Source organism: Phymastichus coffea, unplaced genomic scaffold (genome assembly GCF_024137745.1).
Source record: "Phymastichus coffea isolate CEN01 unplaced genomic scaffold, Cenicafe_Pcof_1.1 PCOF00003, whole genome shotgun sequence".
Lineage (NCBI taxonomy): Eukaryota > Metazoa > Arthropoda > Insecta > Hymenoptera > Eulophidae > Phymastichus > Phymastichus coffea.
Window position 1 is genome coordinate 11842184 of NW_026706814.1, and position 13718 is coordinate 11855901.

Consider the following 13718-nt stretch of genomic DNA (forward strand, 5'->3'; position numbering starts at 1 on the left):
AAATCGACGCGCGTCCGCGACACTCGGTCCGCGTCGGTCGCGCGCGGTCGCCAGATCGGCCAGATCGGCCAGATCGGCCAGGTCGGCCAGGTCGGCCAGGTCGGCCAGGTCGGCCAGGTCGGCCAGGTCGGCTAGGTCGGCCAGGTCGGCCAGCCAGGTCGGGTAGGTCGCGGCGTTACCGACCCCTCGAGGCAGCGAGGGGCCGGAGCGATGCTTCGCCAGCGCCACCGGGAGATAGAGCCACGCGGCCCTGGCCAGGCCCGCTCCTGGCGTCTTCCACATTTCAAGTGTGCGCCTTCGTACTATCCGTGCGCGTATATTTGAGCGAGCGTCGCTGGCTTCCACTTGCCGGAAATACGCGCCTAAAAATAATTACCGCCTGCGTGTTTCTTTTGTTGCTGCAGCCTCGGTATACATATCTGTGGCGCGCAGCGGGCTCCCGAGGCAAGCGGCGCGGCCCGGAGCTAGGCGCGACGGTTAGTAGCAGCAGCTTCTCGGAAAAATTCGGCCGCGCGGCCGCGGAGAAAAGCCGAGCTGGTGCGCGCCCGACATCTGTCTGCCTTCGGACGGTTCGAGCACGCGATCCACGTGTCACGCGCCGATTCGAATCTCGCGGCGGCGGCGGCGGCGGCGGCTGCTACGTACGTGCTGCGCTGCCGGCGCCGAAGCAGAGGAAGCGGGTAACGAAAGCAAGGCTCGCCGTGGACCTTGGGGGTGGCTTAGCTCGGATGTTTTCAGAAAAGTGCGTAGGCGGAGAGAGAGAGAGAGAGAGAGAGAGAGAGTGTGCAGCAGAGGCTACCGGAAAACGACGCCGGGCGACAACTACGCAAGCGCGCTCGCGTTCGGGGGCCTGCTCGGAACGAAGCTTCTGGACCTGATAGGAGCAGATACGACGGCGACGACGTCCGGCTATGCAACCAAGGCAACTGGCCGCAGCGATGGCTGCTGATCGGCACTCGCCGACGCGAGGGCTCCTACCGATCTCTAGGGAACGACAAGTCCATCAAAGCACGATCGAGATTAACTCGACGATAGATAATGTTCGTACGTGCGAGCTGAGGAGCGTGGTCGAGACGGAAAATGGGCTCGATAAGAATTAGCGATAAAATAATTGGATTGCGAATTGCGATAAGCAGGCTAATTTGTTGGCTAGCTCCGGGAGAAAGCAGTGCTCTCGAAGAAGCGCCATTTTCCGCAGACGCTGTGATGCGTCGTATCGACGTAGGCTGGCGGCTGGCCGGCTGCGTTTGCCGAGCGACGAGGAGCGCGATCGATGATCGCGAGCCGCTCGCTCGCTCGACCCAGCGGAGGGCAACAAATGGCAGGCCGTTTCGGCGATTCCGGAAAAGCTCGGCCAGAGCCTCTCGCTGTCTTTCGTTCGGTTCTGCTTGCAGCGGCTCTCGTCTGTCGAACGCTCCTCTGCGATTCTCATTCACGCCAGCCAACACTCCACCTTCCTTTCTTTTTATAAATGGACGTTGACGTATTTCGCGCGCTGATGTAATCACTGACTCACTTTATCCAAATATTTTAGTAGGAATCGGCAATTTACATGAGTACTGTCAGAGCGCTTTCATTGTCAATGTCGCTCGCTATGGAAAAAAACGATTGGCAACGATTCGCCGAGCATTTATTCTGGCGTTGGCGTGGCTTTTGGCCTGGCTAGAACGAACGATACGTTGTATCATTATGCAATGAGCGTTATCGCAGCCTTTATGACACTCGAAAGCAACATTGCTTAAGAATACACATCGTTGATATTAGTCCAATCTGCGGCGTTATGTAAACTTTTTTCATTTCGTGCACTTTGATCGATGGCTGCTGGCGAGGAGCGGACCGTTCCGAGCGAAGCGCGCAGTTGGGAGGCGGTCTAAGATGGTCTAAGATGGTCTAAGATGGTCTAACGCGTGACCGCGGCCGCCGGTCGATCTCTCCAGTCGGCGCGTCGTTGTACCGTTAATCTCGGCTGCCGAAGAAAAAGAGAAACTAACTTGGGCGCGGGCTGCGGTGCCGCGGGCGACTGCGAGGCCGCGTCGAAAATGCGCATGGGAAGCCAAGCAAATGGAATCCAATGACCTGGCGACACGCGTGTGTGGCATTCCCGCGTGACAGCGCGAGCGCGGCTACGCGCCACTAATCAGCGAGCGTCGTCGAAGATGGCCGGGTTTTCCTCCACTCGTCATCGCCTCGGCTCGGCTCGGCTCGGCTCCGAGTTCGTCGGCGTTTCGCGCGAGCCCACTAACGTTATCGCTGCTTTTCAAATAACCGAGCAGGCTCCCATCCCGTCGGAATCGTTGATCCGTCGTCGATCGTTATCAGCGTCGCCGGCAGCTCAACGATCGCAATAGCTGCCGCTGCCGATCGTCGTTCGCCACGAGCGATTTAACGGCGCCCGCCGTGCTCTTGCGACATCGAGCAAGCGTTATCGCGAATCGATTGGAAACGGACTCGACGACAAGACGGAGAGCGGCAGCCACGAGGATGTTTGGAGCTCGCTCGCTCGGCCAGTTGGAGTGGAAGCGAAAATTTGTCGATAAGCTATCTTGATGTTGGCTAATGAGGGCAATGACATTCGATCGGGCCTATCGTCGGCGGCCGATCGGCCGACGATGAAAAGCGCTGCAGCGGCTCAGCGCGTCGGCGAAAACCCGACCCCCCGAAAGAATGTTAGGCCGAGGCGTACCTAGATAAGCGACCGCGCTACGACGTCGTTATCTGGAGCGAGCCTCAGGGTTTTTCCAGTTTGGGCGATCGTTTGCCTCGACTCGGCTCCGCTCGGCTCGGCTCGGCTCAGCACGGGGCCGTGGCGGCGGTGGCGGCGGTGGCGGCGGCGGCGGCGCGACTCGCGTAAAATTAGAGCCGAGCCACGGAGAGGTTGGCTAGCAGGGAAGCAGGGAAATCCGTGGAGAGCAACCGGTGCTAAGGTACCTCAGAGCCTCGCCGTTCTTCTCCTCGATCTCCAGGCGCTCCATCTCCTTCTGCACCTCTCCGAACTTCTCCATGCTTGCCGATCGAACAAGAGTGGTCGGCGCTGCGCGTCGGTCTGCGGTGCTGCTAGCTAGCTGGCTGGCTGGCTGGCTGCCGACGGTTTTCCGGCTTTTCACTGGCCGGCTTTTTCACACTCGGGTCGTCACACACTGACAGAGGCACGAACGAACAAAAACGCTCCGCGGACGAGAAACGTGCTCGAGAGCGGCGCTCCGCGCTTCTCGCTATCGGCTCTCTTCTGCCCGATATACGTCCAAGTCACACTCGATCGCGAGGCACTATAATATACCGATACGATAAATTCTCTCCCTCTGGCAGCTGCCGTGTGTATATATAATTCTTTATGTATATAAATCTATATATCTTTGAACTGTGAATATAATCTGTTGCTGGGCAGGCTGTCGGCTTGACAGTCGGTCGCTCGGCACTGCGCGTTGCGAGAGAGCGAGCAGGTACGCACTGAGAGCGCTGATGCTGATGCTGACGAGCAGGAAGCCGGAAGTGGACGGCCACGACACAGTTGTCACAAGTTGGGATGCACTGTCGCGCCGGGTGCACTGCGCCGAACTACCCGTGGCTGCACGTGTAGGAGGACCGATCAAACTAGCCGGACGGGTGCTGGTGGTGCGAGAGATAATGAGAGTAACGGGGGAGCCTGGCCGTTAAAACCGCCTGTGCATAAGCGCCCGCAACACGCTCCGAGGTAGACTAAAGCCGCTAGCAGTAGACGGCGCACCGAGGACCGCTCAGTTTCGGCACCGTGGCGCTCGCTCGCTCTCTCTCTCTCTCTCTCTCTCTCGCTCCGTCTCTCTCTCTCGCTCTCGGTCGCGGGGCTCCGCGCGCACGCACCAACACCAGCGACGATTCCGATTCTGATTCTGGCTAGACGCACGCGCGCGCGCACGCACGCACACACACACGCGCAGCTCCTAGAGAGACACGACGCCGAGCCAGCCGCCAGCTCTCTCCTCTCGCTCTCGCTCTCTCTCTCTCTCTCTCTCTCTCTCTCGGTCGTTGCCTGCCTTTGACGGCCCCTCGTGCGCGCGCACTCGCTCCTCCCGCGCCTTCCGCTGTCGAACGGCTTTCCCGCCCGGGAAATTCAAAGACAGGCTGGCCTGCCGGGCATAGCTCTGCGCTCTACGCTTCGCTTCGGCTCGCTTCGTGACGCGCACGTGTGTGATGCCTTGCTCGCTCACGCTCGACTCAGTTCTCTCTCTCTCTCTCTCTCTCTCTCTCTCTGCGGGCTGCCGATGACGCAGTTCGCCGCGGCTCGACACTTCTTTCGGCGCCGAGAGCGGCATTTCCGTCTTTTCTCTCTGTCGCTCTCTCTCTCTCTCTCTCTCTCTCTCTCGCGCGCGGTCGACCGCCGGGAGGAGGGAGCCGGCGCTGCTGCCTGCGCTCGGCCCGCGGGAGAGGGAGACGAGGGAATACACGCGCCGAGCGGGAGTGGGAGTGCGCCGAGCCGAGCTATGGTGACACGCAGGCACTAACCCAATCTCGCCGTCTCGATCTCGCTGCCATCTCTCCTCCGGCCTATCTCTCTTGGGGCGTCGCGAGCCTTTTCCCACTGCGGGCATCAGCCGAGATGCTCGTATCTCTGCCCGCCGAGCGTGCCCGGCAATTAAGCCTCGCTTAAGGCTGCGGATAATCCTGGGGCGCTTATCGCCTTACCGCCCGAGGCCGAGGCGCTGCCAAATCGTTGACAATCGCATCGCCAGCAACGTTGCTGCCTTGCCAACGGCACGGCGCGCCGCCGCTCGGCCGTGCGTGCACGTAGGTAGACGCGAGGCGGTGGCCAAGTCGTCGACGAGTAGGCCGAGGCCGCGCCCAGTCCGTCCCCCACGCTGGCGCGTCGCTTGCGTTTTCCGCGCCGCGTTGCGAGCCGGCCTAGGCGCGATGGAGGGGCTCTCTCGGCGTCGCCGTCCCCCCGCCGAGAAAAGCCGCGAGGGAAAGTCGGACGCGTTCTCTGTGCTCGCGGCCCTTTCTTCCGCGCTTCCACGTAGGCCGTGGACGTGCCCGTCGTTGGCGATCGCCTCGGTCGCTGCGTGCGCGCGTGCGTGCGCGGCCAATCTAGTTGGCGCAATTGCGCGCGATGGTCAATGAACCTATTGTCCGCGGCACCAGCGCGTGCGTTCGACGGCGTTGGCAGTCGATGCCGAGCGAGACCGTCGCTGCGCGCAGCCACGTAGCACACCCACTGCTCGTCGGCGGCGCCGGCCCGCGACTATCGACTCGCGCGCAACGAGTGCGCGGACATCAGCATTGGGACGCTTCGGGGAGACATCGGGCCACGGCAGCGTGGCGTCGCGTAGAAAAGCCTGGGGCGTTCGGCAGAGCGACAGATGCCCCGCGCCGGCTTCCACCGTACAATGAACAAGAGCTAGCGTCCAACTACTGGCCTTGCTTGCCTGCGCTTCGCCTCGCTATGCTTTGCTTTGCTTTGCTTTGCTTTGCTTTCGGCCGATCGGCACCTTTGTTATTGCCGTTGACCCGATTCGGAGAACCTTCAGCCGCCAAGGACTCAGCAGCCAGCAGCCAGCCGCTTCGCTTCGCCTCGTCTCGCCTCCTCTCGCCTCGCCTCGCCTCGCCTCGCCTCGCCTCGCCTCGCCTCGTCTCGCCTCGCCTTGCCATGCCTTGCCTTGCCTTGCCTTGCCTTGCCTTGCCTTGCCTTGCCTTGCCTTGTCTTGCCTTGCTTTGCCTTGCCTCGCCTCGCCTCGCCTCGCCTCGCTTGCCTCACCTCACCTCGCCACGCCACGCCACGCCACGCCACGCCATGCCATGCCATGCTACGCCGCGCCACGCCGCGCCACGCCGCGCCACGCCACGCCACGCCGTGCCGTGCCGTGCCGCGCCGCGCCGCGCCGCGCCGCGCCGCGCCACTACGCTATGCGACTCACGGCTATTTCTCCAATGATCTACGATGTCTCTTTCTCCCTGCATTGGCTCTCCATCGCTAAATCTGTCGACTTTTCTTCGCTTCCCTGCTGCCTCAAGCTTTGTAAAAACCTATTATTTTTATCGCCACTTTCGTCGTTTACGAATCTTCCTATTCTGCTCGCGAGACATCGATCCTTTACCTCCGATTTCCAATCATCCCCCGCATCTATTCCAACAATTGACTTTCTTCGTAATTATTTCATTAGGCGAGTCGATGGTTCAACCTGAAATATCACAATAGTTCTCTCGAATGTTTCAACTAATATCTATAACCTTGACGATGTTCCATCAGCATTTTGACAGTCGGCCAAAACGTTTTTAAATGCAACATTCCAGCTGATGTTCATTTGTTCGAAACGAAGTAACCACCGAGATGCTCATTACATTACGATTGCGGAAACTTTAAGGAAGCTTTTCTTCTAAACGACTTTTCGTTCTTAACTTGAGCTCGAATGCATCTACCGAGTTTGCGATACGATCACAGTTGGAACACGCGTTAAGAACAGTTGTTGCACATTTTTCTTTGCGAGAAAAAACGTTCTGAAATCGAGAGGAATTTGGTTGCGACGAGGCTCCTCCTCGCGTCAAATGACTGTCGTTAGCTCGAGTGGCCGTTCGTCCGTGCGGTAAATGTGAAAGGAAGTTTCGTTGATTTTCCGAGGAAAAACAAGAGATGCCGAGAGTCGGGATTTGGGTGTCGGAATACGTAAAATGTTTTTATGTCGAACAGAGGAATTTCGCCGATAGCTCGCAAGCGATTGAAAAGTACGACGGGTCGGTTTGAATCGACGTAACCAAAACAAGCGTGTTATCGAACGCTGTAAAATGTTGCAGGAATAGCGCCGATCGTCAAGGTTGCCGGAGAGCGGCTGCGCGCCTTCGCTCGCCCGCGTCCGACCGATCGCAACGCGGCATCTCGCGCGAATAGGTTTTTCCGGGTCTGGCTTTCCAGACTTTGGTCGTCCGAGGCGCGCACGGAAATCCGTCTGCGTTCCACTCTGCCGGCATCGAACGTTGATAGGGCAGTGCAACTCGAAGGAGAAAAGAGCGCGGCGCGCCCGCAGCAGATAGCATCGCCATGAATTCCAACTGACGAAAGGAGCAGCGCGCCTGAAAGCAAGTCCATCGATATTTTTTGAAAGGAACTCGCGCGCCGTCCTTTCCTAGAATTCAGAGAGGCGTCGGGTCAACTACAACTGAAACTAGAAATACAGGCGTGCGCGCGGCCCCGGAAAGCGGGAACCTCAGGTATATAGTTTGTAGACCCAGGTGCTCCATCGCGCATAGCCTTCCCGTACCTTTTTTTTCCCTCTGCGCTCACCAAAATATCCCCTCGAGAAAACTTATCTCGATTCTACGACGACTGCGTGTGTATGCGCGCGCGCGCGCCTTCTGGAAAGAAAATGGTCTTTTCGATGCTTTATGCCGAGCTCTAGCGGCCGCCCGAAGGATAACTTTTTCGAGAAATATTCTTCGTGAAGCGTTCAAAAATCCCCGTACTTGTCTGCACGGCTGATAGTCCCTGCGTGTATTTATAGATCGACGATCCGACTGGATTCGCTCGGTCGACACTCGCCACCGGTCGGTACTGACGCCAACTCAATTTTCAAGAGAGAAAAAACGGACAGATCATGGGCGGAGAGGCGATACTCGTAACAAAGCACAAGGGCCCGTGGACGAGGAAAGGGCTTGGAAAAAGTTTGGAAGGCGGAGGCGTCGGCGGAGAGGCCGTTTGCTTTTGCGCTCGGCGAGTCGGATAATCGATTGGCCTGGCTGGGCGTAGGGCGCCAAGCGCATCGTTCTATTGACAAAGTTGAAGCCGACTCGAGTCCGCGTCGCGTCGTTCGAATTCGTCGCTGGAATCGGCAGGAGCCGATCGGAAACGGCTGCGCTGGCTGCACGCGCCGCCAGGAGCAGCGAAGCCTCGGCCCAGTGGGAAAAGGGAGTCGCGCGCGAAAAACGCGCGCAGGCCGATGGGGAGGGTGAGAGCCGGCTACGTAGCCTGCGGAAGCAGAGGAGGAGGAGCGATAGACGGTTAGCCGACGCACACGTTAGCGCACGCACACGAGCTTGGCGAAGCTCTCCTACTGGGCTATGTCGAGGGGCTTCGGCCAGCAGCCCGCTCCCCTGCTCGCTACGCGCCGCAACTGCGGCCCACTGGAAAACCGAGAGCCGCGCAAACACCCGCCGCTGCCTTTCTTGCCGTGGCAGAAGCTCATTATCGTTTCTTCGGCTGAAAATCGAGGAAGGTCGGGATCGCGCGCTGGGCGCGTGCGCGCGAATCCGACGGAAACGCGTTCCAATTCATCGCAACGAGAGCCACCGAACAAAGGCAGCGAACAAAGCGAACGAAGAAAAGTACGGGGAAAAAGAAGGTCAGAGACTGCGGGGGAGAGGCGGCTAGGGCCGACGGCAGCGTTACCGTAACGGGGGTGCGTCGCCGTAGCCGTCGAGCCTCTGCCAGATAATCAATAGCCGGGGCTATGGGACAGCCGGCCTAGTCCACACCCCACACCCCACACCCCACACCCCTTCTCCAAATTTTCGCGCTAAACGCGTTTTTCCTGCGTGGCAACTACGCTACCTACCACTTCTCTATGCCTTCCCATTCGCTCGACTCCACAGTGGCTCTGCGCTACATGTGCTCCGACTATTTTATATTTTCTTCTCCGTTCTTTTCATTTTTCCTTTCACTCTTTCGCTTTTCCGGTTTGCCTTTTCTTTTTTTCTTTGTTCAAACCAACATCATTATTTGCACACCTTTTTATAATGACGGATCACGGATGAATGGCGCCAAAGACGCGCTAGCTGAATTATCAATTTGCCATTGTGACTTATTACCAAATCAAATACTTTGACATCGCTGAGAACGAGAAAGAATTATTTCCGCATGCACTGAACTAAACTAAATAAAGTCAATATTGGTGAATGTGGAAATTGTTTTATTGATAAGTTAAAGCAATCAAATGTAAAAAGAAGACATTGTCAAGTACTTCAATCGAATAAATATTTTTGTGATTAATTACGAGCTTGGCATATTTATAGGTGGAAGTCACTAGTAAATACCAGTGCCTAGAACACAGAATTTAATCTACAAGATTGATTATCGAATATAACATTACGGACTTTGAAAAATTTTTTAAACAAATTATTCATTCTTAAATAAAATGGAATTTTTTTTAAGAACTGTTCTTAAGGATTTTAATGGGTCAACAATTTCTGAACTTTTAGAATGAAACGTTTACTTGTTTCTTACAATATTAGACATTTTTCTTGTACGAGTCTTGAAGAAGAAAAATAAAATCGATCGACAACATTTTCAAAACCATCCTTGCCCAACCTTGCCCACCCTTCCCTGACTGTCATGAAAAAATGTGAATTTTTCTTCAACAACTTTTTCTTTTGAATATTTTTGATAGACTTTCTCGTATTGATCCATTTCCAAGATGAATATTTGGATCATGATACATCCATCACTTATAAAACAAAATTGCTCAACTTCTTTTTCACTATGCGTATCTTTTTGCCACTGTGTGATTTTTTTTTGATCGAGTTCAAATCAGAAGTATACAAACACATTTTATAAAAATAATTTCAAGGTATTGCTTTATATTTATTGTTTTGATCGTTTATATCAGATATTTGACGAATGTCCTCTCCTGGGAAGCACATCATTACTTAAAAACGTTATGATAATAATAATAATAATAATAATAATAATAATAATAATAATAATAATAATAAAGATCATACCGTGCGTTAGAAACCGTGCAAACACATTTTTCACGATGAACTTACAGTGCTACTCAATCGACGTATAGAACTTCATTTGAATTCTATTGAGGTAAAAGTAAGACATTTTTATTTTTATTCAATTTTCTATGAAATTAAAATATTTACTTTGGAAACAATGTTTATTTGACAGTTCTACGTAGTAGAATTTTCTGTTTGCTGAATATGCTATTTCTACTAACTTTCATACAACACCTAATGATGGATACAGAATTTTTTTATGAAATTAATTAATACAAACAATTATTAAATCTTGTTCTGCTTACATTTGCACAGAAAATTTTCAACTACGTATAAAGTACAAGTTACAATGCCTCCTTTATTCAGTATATGTTTTCTCATTGTATTTAATAAATAATTGAAACTATTTACATTCCATGAAATTACTTTTACTTGTAATATTGCAACACCTTCGGGTATTTTCAAAAACAGTTCTCCGGCTCTCATCGAACAAGAATTGGCAACGGGAACGAAATTCAAACGTATTAGTTATTTATGTGCTTTGGGCAAGTCAAACGCTAGTACGGTATGGGGAGGATGTCCGTTACACGGGATAGTATAAGGCCTCCGAGGCCCTATACTATTCCGCGCTATGAACCTACCACGTGGAACACGCGTTAGCAGTAAGGATAGTACAACGACTCGATCTATCAATAGCGTATGCTGCATTGTGTAAGGTACTATAAAAATCAATAAAAAAATGTAGTGATTCTGTGTGCAATTGCTTCGTTCGCTGTCTCGGTTATTTATGTGCCCAAGACACATAAATAACTAATTTACCGAAGTGTCCTCTGCATGTATTAACTTGAATACGTTCGCCTAGACTATAAACAATCACATCAATTATATAAGTTCGGCTCTTGTTGCCTGACTTCGCGTGACGAGGAACGGAAAGCCATGTTTCTCAAAACAACCGAAACTATTGCAATATTACTAATAAAAATAGATTGGTGAAACTTCATTAGCTTTCATTATTTATTATTTAATTTTTTTCATCATTAGTTATCATGTTATTCTTTCATCACTTTTTTAATTATTTACTCCTACACCTATACTTTCTATCAGCCGTTGAAACGATCAACCGTTTCATTGATTTTTTCTTCTAATAATTATACTAACTTGATAATTTTCCCGACAAACTAGCATATACAATCTCTCGGCAGATGTAATTCACAAAAAATGTTTACTAATAAAATTGGTAGCCATAAATAGACTGTTGAGACGAAGATAACTAATGCGTGTCTATATTGAACATCAAAATCTTTTCTACTTAACGATGTCGATAATTTCCAAGGAAATTAACGATTTTTAGTATTGTAATGTTATTATGAATTAATATTATATTCGCCAAATAATGTTTTATTTACAAAATATTTTCTAGCATTTCAATAGTAGTAATAATGTTACAAAAAGGATTTTTTTAATTTGTCCTTTGCACAGAATTAGAAATTACGAAATTAATCTACTTGATGCAATCGCCATTGAATGTATAAACTAATTGACGTTATTATTTACCCCAAAACATAAAGTGATTTCGAGGAAGATATTACTAATTATATAATAAAAATATGTAAATGGGGCATGGTTTTTTCTAAATTTTTAAATCGAATTCACGTTCTTTTATTTTCCAATTATTTTATCCTAAGGTACTAATAGAACCTACAAATATTGGGCTAGGGATGTTATGACGATTTTTTTCTGTCTATGAAATTTCAAAAAAAAACAAAAGTGAGAGCGTTAATCTAACTTCAAATTCAATTTCTACAGATTAAAATAGGTTTTATATCTTGTTTTATTATGTACTAAAATTTCAATTATTGCATAGCTTGGAAAATTCAAGCAAAATTCAGATGTTTAAGCGAAATTGATGCTTTGAAAACTCCACAAACATCGAAATTATAAGCAAAAAAGAAAATCAACATATGGCTTTCGACACATTTTGACCCACAAAATATAAATTTTAAACCAGATTAACGTTATATTTAAGTGAGATTAGCGCATGATAATTTTTCGTTTTTTATTAAATTTCAAGAGAAAGATAAAAGTGACATTTGCGAATTCATTGATGTTTAGGACTTAAAGAATATAAAACCAGAAAAAATCCGTTAAAAAAAAAACAAAAAAAAAACAAGATAGTTATTTGAACATTTAAAAGAGAGATAAGAAAGGGAAAAGATCGGAGGGATTTATAACTGTCAGTTTTATTTAATTTTTGTAAGTATTAAAGAATGTACGCATTATTTCGGTATGGCACAGAATTTTCGAAATAAAAAAAGATAATATTTAAAAAATATGGAAAATAGATACATGAATCCGCAGGTGTAAGTAAGTGTGGATTAACGAAGGAACGGAATGTGTAATTGTGAAAGGAACGGATTAGAGGAACTTACCTCCAGCCGTTGCCAATCTGGTCAAACGGCGAGTCTTGCAGGGCATTGCTGCTACCCCTGCAACCAGGAAAGCATTGTTTTAGGGATTTTGAGGAAACGGGAAAGACGGATAATACAGGAGGATGCATATTTGGCTCAGTTTGTCAAATGTACTTTGATATTTCAGGTGAAATTGGTATTTTAGGTGCGATGTACGGTGCGGCGATTTGTCGATTGATACAATTTGAAATAAGCAAAATCGCAGATATTATATATAGTATAAAAAAACGAGGCTACTTAAATTGAAAAGAAAAGGAGGCTCGATCGTAATATGAAATAATGAGAGGAGGCATGTTTAGCACGTTTAGAAAGATAAAGCTTGGATAAAATAAGGCATGAACAGATTAATAGCTTAATAAACGAGCAAGTACAAGATGATAATGATTTCAATAAAGAGCGACCGATAAGCATCGCAGAGCGAAGCACGAGAGGAGAACAGGTGGGTCGGTTTACACATGAAGGCTACGTGTGCGATGAGTGCGTGCGGAGCGAGAGTTTTCTTGGCGAAATTGCGCGGAACTGGTCCTCGGTACGATCATACATCAAACCGGAACGTTCCCCAGAGCAGCGAAGTGCCCAGTGCGATCGAACAATTTTTTCTCTCTCGGTTGTGGCATTCAAAATAATTGCACGTCAGCGTCAGTTCATTAAAAGACGAAGATTGAGCCACAAAAGATAGCGTCACCTGCTTAAACCCTTCGCACTCGCTCGGTTTTTTCTCGACTTTAATAGCTGCCTACTTTTCGCCCTGAAACCCGCCTTCGTACGTAATGACGGTTAGTAATGATAGGTCGGTTGCGTAAATGGGCTCGGGGTGGACGCTAAAAGCGACAAATTATTATCGACGTCGCGATGACGCAATGCATCGCTGCAGCCAGCTCTAATATTTGCTTAAGCAGCGCGAGCCTTCGATGCAAGCGGATAGAGCTCGGAACCGAGTGAATGTCGTGGAAAAGAAAGCGGTCGTTACGGCGAAACACAGAGGTATCGGAGTCACGGTGCGTTCGGTAACGGCGGCGAGCTTGAGCAACGGAGCGCGAGCGCGCGCCCTGGAAAACCCGGCAGATTTTTGCCGTTTTTTGACGCTGGACTGTGCAGCTAGCAGCGATAAGCAGGAGATGGCCAGGGAGTATTGCACAACGAGGAGGAGCGGCGGAATCAGCGACACGTTGGGGTGCCGCGTCTGCGAGCTTATTATGTAGCGCCGACTGTTTGCAGTGGGCTGTTTACGCGTCAACTGGCTCCGCGAGAGGGACGGATCGTCTAATAATCTGGCTTTGCATAGGAAAACACGGCGCAGCGCTGCGAGATCGCAATCGCGAGCAGTAGCAGTTCGTACGCTGCCGCCGCCGCAGCGTCCGTCTCCCCTGTGCGAGCACGGCGTGCAGGCGCCGCGACTCGTTTCTTCTGGCCTGGTTTTTTGCCGTTCAGGTGCTCTCTCGGTCCTTCGATAGCAGCGTCCGACGGCCTCGCCGGGGACCTTCGCAGCGCAGATCGCTTGGGCCTGATAAGGCGCTCGCTCTCTCTCTCTCTCTCTCTCTCTCTCTCTCTCTGATCCAGTTAACTTGCCCA

At 50.6% G+C, this 13718-nt stretch overlaps 1 protein-coding gene across 5 annotated transcripts in view; it reads right to left on the minus strand.

Annotated features, from left to right (window-relative positions):
* Positions 1–13718, minus strand: part of LOC131666094 (insulin-like growth factor 2 mRNA-binding protein 2) — a 40908-nt gene that overhangs the window by 12435 nt on the left and 14755 nt on the right. Inside the window, exon 3 of one of the 5 annotated variants that reach the window (XM_058938470.1) lies at positions 12108–12164. The exons of 2 other annotated variants lie outside the window; for them this stretch is intronic. In XM_058938470.1, the coding sequence (XP_058794453.1) occupies positions 12108–12164 (57 nt within the window). Of the gene's footprint in view, positions 1–2928; positions 3695–12107; positions 12165–13718 lie in introns of those variants that run through there. 2 more of the 5 variants (XM_058938512.1, XM_058938485.1) reach the window with 2 other exon arrangements.